Raw genomic sequence first — 15,164 nt, forward strand, 5'->3', positions numbered from 1 at the left:
CTGTGATAGAGAACCACAATGGAAATAAGCCCTCTGGCTTTTTTGTGTATTTTGATCCTTGACAATCTATTTTTCTTATATGGAGCCTGATATGATCGGCCTGTCATGTTTGTGTTTACATGTTTTCAAATAAATCTATCTATCTATCTATCTATCTATCTATCTATCTATCTATCCATCCATCCATCCATCCATCCTTCCATCCATCCATCCATCCTTCCATCCATCCATCCATCCTTCCTTCCATCCATCCATCCATCTAAGTTAAGGTGTAGCTGTAGAATATATTTTAGCAGGTCTTCAGCAGTCAGTCTCCTTCAAGTGTAATCTGAGCTGCATCCTTTTCTCACCTTCAAAGATGTGTTAAAGAACATGTGGTTTCATCTGAAGATTAACCTTACTGTAAATGCTTGACTGCAAAGGAAATAGACCCGTTAGTCAGAGTGCACATGGCTCAAGATCTGTGCACAGTTCAAAGGATGGCGTCAGACATTTGCGTCATGGATCAGGTGAAGGCTGGAGAACAAGAGGGTCAGTAAAATCTAAGAATAGACTCGTCACATCTTCCTTTTTTTAGAACAGCTTCATGAAGGATTTAGTTTTACATTTAAAGGTACAGACACAGAAACAGCCTGTTCTGAGCAGGGCTGAAATAGAGGGGTTTATAGACATGATCAAATACAGGATCAGAGTGGATTTAGAACAAGAAACTTCACACACATGTTTTGAGGAGCTCTGAGACTTATTTAAACTGAAGAGGAGGAGGAGGATATGTCACCTTTAACACATAAAATTAGTTCAAACACGTACTTGGACACTGAGACTGAAGACTTCTCTGGAAGCCTTTCATGCCCGCCCATGTGTGACGTTGCATGACAGCTATAATAGGTGCTTTAATTACAGATTAAAAAGCAACACGCCCAACCCCAGGCTTATTTGGAGTTTAATCTGAAAAGCATCTTTGTGTGTTAAAGTGTTACACATTGAACATCCTACAGAAACATCCACATTGATGTCATCGTATTTAGTTTTAAAGTCTTGATCATGTTAGAATATAACTTCAGAAATATGAGGCCACTCTGACAGTTAGAAACACAAACAGCTCTCGATGGTAGATCAGCTGAAATGGGTCACTTGCTTGCAACATTAAAACAGGAAGTGCATTTTCTGTGTTAGCCAATCAGTATGATTTGCTCTTTGGAAAACCTTGATCACCTTGTGACTTAGTCTGACATCTGTGTGGGAGACTTCAGTTGTGCAAGAAGGGTGCTGTAGCACAATGGTCGGAAGGTTTGCTGCTTTGATTCTTCTCAGTGCTTTGTGTAAGTACGACTCTTCTCGACTTTCTGAAACAAACAAGAACATGGAACATTTGAGATCAATGATCTAACCCTGACACGCTTTCTGCTGCCGTCTCATAACATCTGATGTGATTTTTCTCTCCTGTCTTCAGCTCAAACTGTGGACATGCAGCACCAGATCTCTATGACTGTGGTTGAACCTGGTGAGGATTTTAACCTGACATGTTCAATCACCGGTCTGAAAGCCGGATTGTTTTACTGGTTTAAGCTCAAGTTCGGCTACATGGTCCAAACGGTTGCGGCAGGAAGTTTTGGAAAAGTAAAACTTGGAGAACAATTTAAAAACTCTCGACACACTGTCACATTCAAGGAGAATCTGTATTTTCTCAACATCAGAAATGCAAGCAAAGAAGATGAAGCAACGTACTTCTGTCAAGCTGGAACGGCGTACGAAATGAAGGTTATTAACAGCACTCTCGTAGCGGTGAATGGTAAAGTATGCTCATTACAGTTTTTTCTTTGTCTGCATCTGTGCCCCAAATATCATGAGCTAATTCCTGCTTCACTGTGACTCACACAGATCATAAAAACCAGCAGAACTCGGTCTATGTGAAACAAAGACCGGAGATGCAGTCGGTCCAGGCGGGCGGCTCAGTGAAGCTCCAGTGTTCACTTCTCTCCAAGTCCAAAGAAAACAGAGAGCAGTGTCCAGGTGAACACAGTGTGTACTGGTTCAGAGCTGCAGATGGAGAATCCCATCCAGCTGTTATTTACACTCAAAGCCACAGAAGTGAAGAAGAAGAAGAGAAGAGAAGCTGTGTCTACAATCTGTCCAAAACCATACACAACTCGTCTGACGCCGGGACGTACTACTGCGCTGTGCTCACATGTGGACAAATCCTGTTTGGTGAAGGAACTACAGTGAAGACAAGTATGTTTTATATTCTTATTTACCAGCGCCCCACAAAGTTTTTATTTTTCGCCTTATTCTGCTGAAATACAGTTTTTGAAATCTCTTCAGGCCGTAAGATCTTCTTCAACTTCTAACAGCTGTCTGTTTGTGATGCAGCGACTCTTCTGCACATTTCATACCAACTGTTACAAGCCACAAAGGTTAAGAACAACGGTTAGTGTGTGTAAGGGCGACAGAAGCAGACCTTTGAAATGTTAACACCTACATTAAGTTGCAGTCCTTTAAAGGGTGGGGTTCAGCTTCCTCATCTACTCGTCATCTCTTTGTTCTCTTTCTGTGCCTCCTTGTGTGCTTTAAGTCCTTTTCCTGCACTCCTTTTTGTCCCATTAAAGCCTGTGCACCTCTGTTTATACCTCTGTTTATACCTCTGTTTATACAGTTTATGAACAGGCCTTGAGACTCCCTCGTGATGATAATAGTTATGATTTCAGCCTAGGCACAGTATTGCTTTTAGTTTTTCTAGAAGAGGTTCAGGGAATAAGCTCGATCTGCATAAACATTAGCAGTTTTGATATGTTGACACCTGTTAATAAATTATAATCATGTAAAAGCGATTTAAGGTTAAGCGCTGTCTCCTGTGGTTTAAATCTTTTCATTTCAGAACAAGAACCGTGGCCGTTTTACATCGCGCTTGGGACACTGCTGCCCTACAGCGTGTTTGTGACGGCTGCTCTCATTTTCTACAGAAACCAAAGGCCCGTGTGTAAACAGTGCAAGGGTAAGTTCAGGTTGTTCAACACATTAACAAAGTCATCATGAGCAGAGCTGGGCACACATCCGTTAATCACAAGCTACATCCTCCAATGTCAAAAAAATGAAGCATATGCTGAAGTGTAAAATCCTGCAGTTCCTGGAGTGTCCACTAGAGGCTGGCTGCAGAAACACAGGAAGTCACATACACACCCATTCTAAAAAGCCTGTTTTTACAGCAGAGATTAACATGTTTACAGCCTGGTTCAAAAAACCAAATGATGGGTTGATGGGACCGCCATCGATGGGACTCCAGCGCCCCCGGGTTCATCCTTTAATATTTACAGGCTATGACGTTAACGTTATTTTAATTTCAGATAAAAATCAACAGAATAAACTGATATCGAAGTTAACGTCTTTGTTAACACATTAGCGCTTAAAGGACAGCTCCCACCTCTGCTCATGAACAAACACTTTTCTAAACAGTCTTTGATATTAAATGTATCTGTGATGCCATCACTTCTCGCTTTTATCAACAGGAGAAAAAACTGCGTCCAATCAAGGCGAACGTCACAGATCAGCTGAAGATCAACCAAATAATGAGGTAAATGTAATCAAAGTTTCATATATTGTACAGCTTAACGTGAGTTGGAACAGGTGGTTGTTGCACAGTGGATACGTGTAAATCCACTGATGGTGTTGGGGGAGCATTTTTTAATCTGATTGCCAAAACCAGAAGGACTTACGAAAATAACGACACCAGCTGTAGAGATGAGATACATTTAATTTTCAATGCATGTCTTCTAAGTATAATCAGTCATCTATAGTTTTAACCCCCTAAAGCCCACCATTTTTTCAGGCCAATTTAGGCCCCATTTTTGAGTCGTACAATTAAATTTTGAATTTAGGCCAAATTTCAGCCGCATCACCAGGCGTCAGTCCTGCAGTGTTCAATGAGGCACGACGTCCAATCACCGTTCAATCAGCTGCTCCCAACCAGTCGGATGAATTTCTGACATTTTTGATATTTTGGTCATAGGACTGAGAAGATTCCCAGACTCTAAGACTTTCCCCCATGATTTCACCTGCACAAACTGACGGACGGTTTCGTAAATCACCATGGCAACAGCAGAAACGTCCTTTTTATATGTCTCCTATCATGAAAGAAACAATGGCAGAAATATCTGCAGACCTCCAGCTGACAGGGATTTTTGATTTAGCTGCTAGTTAGCTTGTGTTTAACGGTGATGCAGATTGTGTTTGTAAGAGAGAGAAAGCACATTTTGTGTGCCGTGCATATGAGACAACTAAAACCAACCTCCGTCTGCGGGAGTTTATATTGACAACAGTAAATGTTCCTTTCTAGTTTTACCTGTACAGTGTTAGTTCTCAGGTCGCGTCTGATTATCAGTGTGAGCCATAGACTAAATGTTAATGGACGAAGCCTGAGTGTTCCTGCAGGGGGCTTTGGAGTCCCATCGGCAGCAGCCAACCGTGCTGGAAATCCTGTCTCAGCCTAACTGTCAGTCAACCTAACGACAGGCTGAGAGCTGGAGCTGAGGCGGGTTTTAAGCTTCTTGACGAACCATTACATCACGCCCAACTGTCAATCATGTCAGCTAAGCGCCTAACAATGGATAACGCGTATTGTGTTCAGAATCAAAATGGACCCCCCTTACAGTGTGTGCCAGTGATGACTAATCAGACCTATTTTTTTTTTTGTGCCAGGCTGTAAACACGTTAATTTATGCTGTAAAAACTACTTTTTTTCCTGTTGTGTGTATGTGACTTCCTGGGTTCCTAGAGCCAGCCTTAAGCGGACAGGAGGGCTTACAGGAGGACCTAGGAGTCAAAGTCAAGTTTGACAGCTCTTCAACTTTAAACATCAGAAATCTTTGTTCGTCGTACATTTAATGCCTCGATGGACAGGACAGCTCCAGAGCTTCAGTTTAAAATAAGTTCTACTTTATGGTCAGAGTCACTATTATAAACAAAAGGTGCCAGTTGTGTAACAGTTTTAGTCTGACTAAACGTCTACCGTTTGTAGTAAACAGTTTCATATTATTGATTTTATGATCCTGGCTCAAACATCTCAAAGTCAAAATGATCTTTTACAGGATGCTGGCGAGGCGGCTCTGAACTACGTAGCGCTGGATTTTGCAGCTAGGAAAGCTAAAAGATGGACGGCTGCCAGGGAGCAGTCGCTGGATTGTACATACTCCGGTGTAGGAGAAAGTCTATGAATGGATTTATTGACACGTACAGACAGAAGCGGCATGGTTGGACCAAGAATAGATAATTTTACTCTTATGAGCTCCATTATTGTAAACATTTGAATGGAATCTGAATGTACGATTTTGACTATGATGGAATTATTTATCACAATAAAAGACATCTTTTTAAAAGGGGTACAATTCAATGTAAGGTCTGGACCTGACAAACGAAATGTAAACATGATGAGATTTCTTTGTTCTTAATGAAAACTGTTGGCTTTGTGGAAACATTTGACTACACAGAGATGACTGAACCATTTTTCTTTTAATGAATTTTAGTGGTTCTGAAAAGGAAAAGGGACTCTCTTATTCCCAACCTGCTTGTGATGATAGCCTTGATGGTATCCTCTCTGTAGGTTCCAGCTGTGATACCCCAGCTCCTTGTTTCATTTTTATGAATAAACTCTTTTGTAAGCTGGATATATTTTCCAACATGACATTATGTGAAGTGTGAAATGTCTCTTTACTGTTTGGTTGTTTTAATCAGAGCTGGACAGTGTGTAACTTTTTAAAAACAATTTATATAACCATTGTTCTGGTGGCAACGACTCATCAGCTCAAAAGTAAGTTGGCAAAACTTTATTTACATAGCACATTAATACATAAATGAATCACAACATCCAACAAGGCAAAATAAGAATTAGACAAAAACAGAAACAATTGAAGCACAAGAAAGAGTTTGGGAGTAACATGAAGGTTTGGCTGTACAGCTGAGTTTTTAGATGTTTCTTGATTCTGCAGATCTGATGGTTTGTGGGACTTGATTGTTGAGAGTTGGGGCTAATACAGCAAAAACATGGTCACATATCATTTAACGATTAGAGCACTAGATGTAAAGGGCCAGGTGGTGTTGTGAATGAGTCAGTGGGTTCCTTAATGGGCCAGTTGGTTTTGTTGGTGGGCCAGGCCAGGGGTTTTTGTTCGTGGGCCAGTTGGTTTTTTATGGGTGGGCCAGTTGGTTTTGTTGGTGGGCCAGTGGGTTTTGTTGGTGGGCCAGTGGGTTTTGTTGGTGGGCCAGTAGGCTTTGTGGGTTGGCCCGTTGGTTTTCTTTGTGCGCCAGTTTGTTTTGTAGGTGGGCCAGTAGGTTTTGATTGTGGGCCAGTTTGTTTTGTAGGTGGGCCAGCTGGTTTTGTTGGTGGACCAGTAGGTTTTGATTGTGGGCCAGTGGGTTCTGATGGAGGGCCAGTGGGTTTTTTATGGGTGGGCCAGTAGGCTTTGTGGGTTGGCCCGTTGGTTTTCTTTGTGCGCCAGTTTGTTTTGTAGGTGGGCCAGTAGGTTTTGATTGTGGGCCAGTTTCTTTTGTAGGTGGGCCAGTTGGTTTTGTTGGTGGACCAGTAGGTTTTGATTGTGGGCCAGTGGGTTCTGATGGAGGGCCAGTGGGTTTTGCTAGATGGCCAGAGGGTTTAGTAAATAATAAAATCTACATGATGCAGGTTTAGAGTTTAAGCTCGACTTTATTTACAGCATCAGAGTTTCACTTGAGCGTACACACTGTCCTCAGAAAACTCTCTCTTCTTTCTTCCTCTTGGTTTTCTTGCAGAAAAGTTTAGAGCAGCATAGTTTAATTTGTCCTCAGCGTCGGTCTGTGCAGAAGATAAAATAGTTTTGCAAACACAATGACATGAAAATGAAGATCCTGTCTACTTGATGTTATCTCTTACGGTGTTGTGTTCTTGATGTGATGCGTTATCTTTTCTGGCTTCTGAAACAGCGCTCTCCAATCCTTTTAGGAGAAATAACATGATGAAAATAAATATAAGATGTGTGTTTAAAACATAACTTAGCACAATGAACACCAGAGTATTCCTGACTGAGCTCATGCATCGTGAAAATACAACATTTAGAGAGGTCTTTAAAAAGTTGTTTGATACTGAAGTATTTTTAAAAGCAACGTCCTCCAGAACTTTAACTCATGTCATGATTTGACTGAACAACTTCCCCTTGTATTGGAGGAATAGTAGACCAGGAGGATCCCTACTTTGAATCAAGTCATAAGTTTGTGAACTTTGTCCACCACTGGTTGCAGCTATTGTTCATCAGGATATCCTTGTATCCCTTGAAAGGCGGCATACAAATTTAAATCTCTTATGAGCTCGATCAAACCTCTGCTGTGAAGGTTTGCTTAATTATGCACATGAAATAATAATGCTAGTCATATTGGCTTCACTTGTTTACAGCTCTTACCTCCATGTTGTTTACGTGCTTTTTGTTTGCAGAGGAGGAAAACATTTCCAATAGTAGAAATAACCAAGCAGACGATTAAAATCACCATGATGATAAATCCAAAATGTGCTGGTTGTGCTGGAAGACAAACATAGCCACCGGTCAGTTATAATGTCAACAACATATTTTCAAATATTTCTTACATGAGCTTATGTGATGTCATACAAACGTCCACTTTAGTCCCATCTCCAAATAAAAGGCGTCCACATGTGTCCACAGCACAGTAATAAGTCCCAGCATCAGAGGAGCTGATGTTCTTAGAGAAGTGATGAACACAGCTTTTCTGAGAGGCAGATCTCTCCTCACATCCATCACGTCTGTTTCCAGCAGTGTAGATGATGTCTGGACGAGATTCATGTGATCCGGCTCTGAACCACAACACGCTGTGACCTCCGGGACACGTTTTACCGTCCGGGTCAGAGAGGACTGAACACTGCAGAGACATCAAGTCTCCTGGACGGAGCTGATCAGAGACTGTCGGCCACTGAACGACTGTCAGCTCTGTTGTCCTCTCAGTGTTTCCTGCAAATGTTAAGATGTTCTAATGTAACAAACAGTATCAGCATAATCCATATAATAATAACTCTGTTTATAAAGCACCTTTCAAGAACCGAGAGTCTCAAAGTGCTTTACAAAAGGATAAAGACAGAGGAACACTTCACAAAAAAAATTAAGCAGAAGCGAGGCTTGACAAAGAGGTCCTAAGTTGCTTTTTAAAAGAGTCCACAGCGACTCAGAGGCAGTGCGCTCCAAAGTGTTGGCGCTACAACCTCAAGAGTACAGTCTCCCTCGGTCTTCAGTTTGGAGTGTGGCACCACCAGCAAACCTGAGACCTGAAAGATCTACTGGGGGTCTAAGGCCACAAAAGTTCTGTGAGGTAGACCGGTGCCTGTCCATGCAGGGCGTTAAAAGTTCAAACAAGAATTGTGATTATGCTCTAAAAATGACGGGAAGCCAGGGTAAAGAAAGCAGAATGTGCGACCTTTTGGAGGACCTGGTTCATAGTCTGGCAGCAGCCTTTTGGACTAGTTAAGGGCTGATTTGCTGAGAAGGTGAAAAGTGAATCTTTAATGGTGCTTTACCAATATTTTGTGGAGTAAATTAAATATGTAATTAAATATCATCTGCTTAACACTAGCATGAAATATAAAGCTCTGACATGAGAAGATGTGGGAGGGAGAACCTTTTTCTAAAGTGTAATTAAACACTGGGTGAAATCTCCACATCGACAAAGACGAGTAATAAACCTAATTCAACATTTAATAAAGAAAAGTTACTGTGGCTCAGTTCTCAAAGGATAATTACTTGTTTTTAAAACAGTAAGTTCAAATCTCTGAACAGTTTGTTTTATAAGATTGGAATCCTCATTCATTAAGACGAACTGCATGTTTTGGTACCAGTTCTCTTCCATCGCTGCAACACCTGTTGGTTTGACCTGATAACTGCTCTCATGGCAACCGAGGGGCATCCAAAACGGCCGTGTGGGGGGGGGGGGGGGGGGGTCTTAAAAGCGCCTACCTTCTCTTCCCAAACAAATCCAGAGCATTCAGGAGCAGAATCTAAAGTTAGAAGGAGGACATACTGGCTGCTGCATTGTTGTCAGAGAAGCCAGCACTTCAACATGTTTCCTTAATGATCAGATAGTAAGATACCTTTATCATCTCACTCTCTACACAGCTCACTGATTGGACCTTCAAGACTGCAGATGATTGAGAAAAATCTGTTGTTGATAGACATTAGCACAGTGTTTCTTTTGTGGATGCAGTTATTACGTACCTTTTAATGACACATAGGTTCCACTCCAGCTAATCTTAGGCCACTCCAAGGCTCCACAGTGATACATTCCTTCGTCTTCTTGAGTCGTCGTCAAAATGGTCAGATTGCTCGTATTTTCAGAAATGTTAGCATCGAATAATGAAGAAGAAAACTCTGTTTCAAATAGAGGTTTTCCATTTCTCCCCAGTGTCACCATTAATTTCAGCGTTTCCCCGGCGCTCTGCTTGTACCAGAAGACTATCCGGCTTTTGATATCCGGTAAAACACATGTTAAAGTCACAGGTTTCCCAAGTCCAACTGTGGTCACCGGAGGCAGCGAATCTAGATAAAAGCAAAGAGACAATCATTGAAACAATCAAAAACAATTATCACGATTAGACTTCCCATGAATCACCTCTTCCTCTAACATACATGAGAAAGTATTTAGTCATTAAGTTTCATCACTCACACGCCTGATGGAGGAGAAGCAGTGTGATCCACAGCATCTTGACACTGTCTCATGTGAGGAGGCTCCTCAGTTACTTTGTAAGTGACGATGGTGACGAGGTCATCAAAGTCACTCCTGCACACGCACCTGATTGGTTATCTCAACATGCAATCAAAGAGCATTTCCTACCACACAGGTCTCTGCGTGTTTCTTTTTTTTTCACAAGTACTGGCAGCAAATAGCACGAGACAGAACTGACAGAGTCACGACGGTAGAGACAACAAACAACAAACGCGGTATAACCAGATTGGAGATTAGACAACAAATTAGACAAAACAAATTGTATTTCTATTGAATCCCACTTTTTCACAAGAAACTATGTCTTTCCATTTTTATATCATGTTGTGCTCCTTATTTTTTGGGGCCTTTTTTTCATAGGACAGCTGAGGAAAGACAGGAAATGCTGGGAGGAGAGAGTGAGGGATGACATGAAGCAAAGGGCCGAGGCTGGACTCAAACCCACGGCTGCTGTGATGAGAGCTATTGCCTCTGTTCATGGGGCGTACAACACAAACACTAGGCTATCAAGCGCCCCCATGTTGTGCTACTTTATTAGAGTTTGAGGTGATTATATTTTTTTCAAAGTGTAAATTTGTCCTCAAGTTTTGAAATGTTTTTTACACATTATAAGCTTGTTTTGCACTTCCCAGCCGACGGAGATTTGTTATTGATTGTGCTTTAAATATCAGAATCAGAGGCGTGTCTAAGGGCATGGCATGGCAGCCCCCCCCCCCCCCCCCCCCCTAGAAATATCATTGGCCACCTCAGGTGCTACCTCAAAAATCCTTAAATCTGATTGGCTCTTTGCCCTGTCAGGGGCGGGAATTATGTTTAAAGCAATTGTTAGGTTTTTATTTTTACAAGGCTAGTAGTTTTCTTTACAAATCAGTGTAGCATACTTTGTTTTGTTTGTACTTTAATTGTAAATAAAAACTTTGCACATCTATTTCATAAGTTAGGTGCTCAGGAAGGTAAAGCACTCTGCCTTACTTGCAAAGAACTAACCAGCGACGTTGCCAATTAATGTATATCTGCAAGTTAGACTGTGCAGGATTGTGCATACAAATTTTGAAGTACTTAAAAATTCTGACTTTGAACATAAATCTTCTTTTTGTGTGATTAAAACATTAAGATATTTTTTCTATTATTTCGTTGTATAAAGTAGATATGATTGGTGCATTAAGAAAGGTTAAATAATTTATATTTATTTGTATGTGTTTGAGCGTATGTCAAACTTAAGGCGACCCCTGCATAAGACAGTGGCAAGCTACAATCTTTTGTGTTTTGTGGGTGGGCCAGTTGTTTTTGTGGTTGGGCGAGATGGTTTTTTGGGTAGGCCAGTTGGTTTTGGTGGTGGGCAGGTTGATTTTGTTGGTGGTCAGTGGGTTTTGAGGGTGTGCCAGTTGTTTTTTTTGGGTGGGTCAGTTGGTTTTGTTGGTAGGCTAGTTTGTTTTTTGGGTGGGTCAGTTGGTTTTGTTGGTGGGCCAGTGGGTTTTGTGGGTGGGCTAGTTGGTTCTGTGGGTGGGCCAGTGGGTTTTGTGGGTGGGCTAGTTGGTTTTGTGGGTGGGCCAGTGGGTTTTGTGGGTGGGCTAGTTGGTTTTGTGGGTGGGCTAGTTGTTTTTTTTTGGGTGGGTCAGTTGGTTTTGTTGGTGGGCTAGTTTGTTTCTTCGGTGAGTCACTAGCTTTTGTTGTTGGGCCAATGGGTTTCGTGGGTGGGTCAGTTGGTTTTGAGGGTGGGTCAGTTGATTTTATGGGTGGGCGAGATGGTTTAGTGGGTGGGTCAGTTGATTTTATGGGTGGGCGAGATGGTTTAGTGGGTGGGTCAGTTGATTTTATGGGTGGGCGAGATGGTTTAGTGGGTGGGCCAGTTGTTTTTATGGGTGGGTGAGATGGTTTAGTGGGTGGGTCAGTTGATTTTATGGGTGGGCGAGATGGTTTAGTGGGTGGGCCAGTTGATTTTATGGGTGGGCGAGATGGTTTAGTGGGTGGGCCAGTTGTTTTTTTTGGGTGGGTCAGTTGGTTTTGTTTGGTGGCCAGTTGGTTTTGTTGATGGGCTTGTTCATTTTCTGGGTAGGCCAGTTGTTTCAGTAAGTAATAAAATCTACATGATGCAGGTTTAGAGTTTAAGCTCGACTTTATTTACAGCATCAGAGTTTCACTTGAGCGTACACACTGTCCTCAGAAAACTCTCTCTTCTTTTTTCTTCTTGGTTTTCTTGCAGAAAAGTTTAGAGCAGCATAGTTTAATTCGTGCTCAGCGTCGGTCTGTGCAGAAGATAAAATAGTTTTAAAAACACAATGACATAAAAATTAAGATCCTGTCTACTCAATGTTATCTCTTACGGTTTTGTGGTCTTGATGGGATGTGTTATCACTCCGGGCTTCTGAAACAGCGCTCTCTGGTACTTCAGGAAGAAATAACATGTCCTTGAATTATTCAGATAAAATGTTTAATGAGGGAAACAAAGGAATAACATGAACAATAGTGAGGGCTTCTCTGACTACAAAATTCAGCAGCCAGTATGTCCTCCTTCTAAGTTTAGATTCTGGTCCTGAGTGGTCTGGATTTGTTTGGATCAGAGAAGGTAGGCGCTTTTAAGTCACCCCCACATGGCCGTTTGTCAGATATGAGAGCAGTTATCAGGTCAACAGGTGTTGCAGCGATGGAAGCGGGCAAGAGAAGTGGTTCAGATAGAAGTGATTGTACCCGACCTAAAAAGCCTCTGCATGTTTCTAATAAGCTCCACGAGCAGAAACGTGCTCAAACTAGGATCAATATTGGAGATGCTTTTGAAAAATGGAGAGAGGTTAGAACACAGAAAGGTTTACAGACCCATGCAGAGCTGGATAAACACTGAAGCTTCAGAGTCCACCACATGGTGACCTGTGTGAGCATGGACTCTAGAGGGGAGGGGGGGGGGGGGGGGGGGGCAGCTCTCTCTAATGTTTTGGATTCAAACCACAGTACCCATTTTCAACACGAGGTGGCATAGTTACATATTGCTCCTTTAATGTTTGTATGAAAATGTGTGTCTCAGTCAGTGGTGGACCATAACGAAGTAAATTAACTTGAGATCTGTACTTACTTGAGTATTATCTTTTGGGGAAACTTCTGACTTCCATTGTCTACATTTGAAAAATAAATCGTACTTTTGACTCCTCTAAATTTCTAATAAAATAAAAGAAGCGATGCGCAGCCGAGTTAGCGTCTGCACATCGGAGAACAACATTGAGAACATGACAGCTACTTTACTAACTCTGTGTCTTGTTTTGAGTCATTTTAATCAGATACAGCCATAAATAAATAAATAAAAATAAGAAGCTGTACAAATTTAAATCTATTATGATCTCGATCAAACCTCTGCTGTGAAGGTTTGCTTAATTATGCACATGAAATAATAGTGCTAGTCATATTGGCTTCACTTGTTTACAGCTCTTACCTCCATGTTGTTTACGTGCTTTTTGTTTGCAGAGGAGGAAAACATTTCCAATAGTAGAAATAACCAAGCAGATGATTAAAATCACCATGATGATAAATCCAAAATGTGCTGATTGTGCTGGAAGACAAACATAGCCACTTGTCAGTTATAATGTCAACAACATATTTTCAAATATTTCTTACATGAGTTGATGTGATGTCATACAAACGTCCACTTTAGTCCCATCTCCAAATAAAAGGCGTCCACATGTGTCCACAGCACTCCTGGTCTATTTAATGTGCTTTACCTTCCTCCTTTAAACATCATGTTGGGCTGTCCCCCCGCCCCTTAAGAGATCAAACAACCCTGCTGAAAAAGCTCAGCAAAGAACCGAGCAGCCAGGATAATCCAAGGATTGAAGAAATAAGTCGAGTTTTCCCTTATTTTGACTGTGGAGCCCCTCCTTTTGGGACTCCTTTTCACACCTACACAGGTTTGAATCACCACATGGGAAATGGGATGACTTCTCAGCCCCCAGCTGAGGAATATCAAATCATCAGAAGACTTGCAATGATCCTTATTACCCAGATTTCAAAGAATGCGCACAAGGCTCATGGAATCTATAGCAAAGGATATAGAGCGGTTTGATCCAGATAACTTAAACCTCAGCATCGATGAGTACCTCGGAGAGATCAACCTGTGCCTCTGTGATTTACCTGATGCATCCACACGAGAAAAACTCAGGCTGATCTGGAAGACAACTTCCAGGAGTGTCCATGACATCATGACTACCCTGCGACGAAAAGGACATCGACGTACGTCTTCCCACTCGAATGGAGAACACATCAACGCCACTCTTGCCGTAAGGGACCGTCGCCGCCATCAAAACTCATCTGCATCTGTGTGCATTGATTGACTTGATGTGGCTTTGTTAAATAAACTCTCTATAATTTAAAGAGCAGTTGTTTGTGATTGCTGGTGTATTTGCATTGTGATACAAGCTGTGTGCGAGGGCTTGTGTACGGATTCCACGCCTTCAATTTATTAAATAAAGATCATTAATTATTAATTATATTAGTAATTAATTAAATAATTTGAGACTGATGTTGGGGATATTTGGTTATTTGTTCTCTGATCTCAGAGTGGTGCCCCGAATTAATGAATTAATAATATTTTTTATTTATATTAATAATTAATTTAGGATAAGTATTAATATTACAACCAAATTTGACTATATAAAACCCCAACTGTATTAAATACCATCATTCTGATGTTTAAAGCCTTTCTTAAAAAACACGATAGACTGACAGTTCCTGGAAAAACAAAGAGTGGGACCAAATTGCAAATACGAAAACTAAAGATTTAATTTTTAGAAAAAGGCAAAATGCAAATACTGAACTTACTCTGCAAAGGTACAAAGTCCATCAAAATCCGAACACAGGGAACTAAAACACAGAAGTTCACAAAGACCATTCGAGGCTCAGGGACACAAGGAAGGAAATGACGTATGACGAATTGACCAGGAAGTGTAAGACTTGAGGTCGTATAACGTTTTCTAGTCTTCTGACTACAGATGATGCGTTCAATTTGATCTAAGAAGTTGGAAACTCCGAGTTACTGATCATCAGGAACGCCCCTCTGAAGTCTGAATTCCAACTTTGACACTCATTTAAAATACAAAATACAAAAAAGTGGGGAGCTGGTGGGGCAGTGGTTAGTGCGCGTGCCCCATGTATGGAGGCCATGGTCCTCCAAGCGGGCGGACCAGGCTCGATTCCGAACCTGTGGCTCCTTTCCCGCATGTCATACCCTACTCTCTCTCTTCCTGATTTCTTTTTTTAACAAAATAATCATGAAAAAAAATCACAAGCAGTATAAAAGAAAATACAGAATGTTTAACCTGCAATCAGATGAGACCTGTCAGCATGCACTAATATCAAGGACTGTATCAGCAAGAAGATTTACTTATCACACACACACACACACACACACACACACACAGAATGATCTGATCTTCAACAAG

At 41.4% G+C, this 15,164-nt stretch overlaps 2 protein-coding genes across 3 annotated transcripts; one reads left to right on the top strand and one right to left on the bottom strand.

The window, feature by feature from the left end:
- Nucleotides 1-532: 532 nt before the first annotated feature.
- Nucleotides 533-5,679, top strand: LOC132981589 (uncharacterized). 2 transcript variants are annotated; one of them, XM_061047527.1, is made up of 6 exons: nucleotides 533-1,322; nucleotides 1,454-1,792; nucleotides 1,882-2,232; nucleotides 2,876-2,996; nucleotides 3,507-3,568; nucleotides 5,082-5,213. In XM_061047527.1, exons 1-5 carry the CDS (start codon nucleotides 1,280-1,282, stop codon nucleotides 3,547-3,549), a joined length of 897 nt encoding a protein of 298 aa, XP_060903510.1. In that variant the 5' UTR covers nucleotides 533-1,279; the 3' UTR covers nucleotides 3,550-3,568; nucleotides 5,082-5,213. The 2 variants fall into 2 exon arrangements, with proteins under 2 accessions (XP_060903510.1, XP_060903509.1); XM_061047526.1 differs by having other exon boundaries at nucleotides 547-1,322; nucleotides 2,876-2,992; nucleotides 3,504-3,568; nucleotides 5,082-5,679.
- A 122-nt stretch (nucleotides 5,680-5,801) lies between these two features.
- Nucleotides 5,802-9,753, bottom strand: LOC132981593 (uncharacterized). The gene is made up of 6 exons (XM_061047535.1): nucleotides 9,685-9,753; nucleotides 9,237-9,557; nucleotides 7,626-7,982; nucleotides 7,422-7,538; nucleotides 6,899-6,960; nucleotides 5,802-6,820 (listed from the first exon to the last, which is right to left on the bottom strand). Exons 1-6 carry the CDS (start codon nucleotides 9,719-9,721, stop codon nucleotides 6,704-6,706), a joined length of 1,011 nt encoding a protein of 336 aa, XP_060903518.1. The 5' UTR covers nucleotides 9,722-9,753; the 3' UTR covers nucleotides 5,802-6,703.
- Between the last annotated feature and the right edge of the window lie 5,411 nt (nucleotides 9,754-15,164).

The sequence above is a fragment of the Labrus mixtus genome, chromosome 10, assembly GCF_963584025.1.
Source record: "Labrus mixtus chromosome 10, fLabMix1.1, whole genome shotgun sequence".
In the NCBI taxonomy this organism is placed as follows: Eukaryota; Metazoa; Chordata; class Actinopteri; order Labriformes; family Labridae; genus Labrus; species Labrus mixtus.

Coding starts and splice junctions, on each gene's coding strand:
- LOC132981593 (XM_061047535.1), bottom strand. CDS start 9,721: ATGCTGTGGATCACACTGCTTCTCCTCCATCAGGCGT. Junction 9,558..9,684: donor GCTTCTCCTCCATCAGGCGT/GTGAGTGATGAA, acceptor GCTTTTATCTAG/ATTCGCTGCCTCCGGTGACC. Junction 6,821..6,898: donor CACATCAAGAACACAACACC/GTAAGAGATAAC, acceptor TCTTCTGCACAG/ACCGACGCTGAGGACAAATT.
- LOC132981589 (XM_061047526.1), top strand. CDS start 1,280: ATGGTCGGAAGGTTTGCTGCTTTGATTCTTCTCAGTGCTTTGT. Junction 1,323..1,453: donor GATTCTTCTCAGTGCTTTGT/GTAAGTACGACT, acceptor TCCTGTCTTCAG/CTCAAACTGTGGACATGCAG. Junction 1,793..1,881: donor CACTCTCGTAGCGGTGAATG/GTAAAGTATGCT, acceptor TGACTCACACAG/ATCATAAAAACCAGCAGAAC.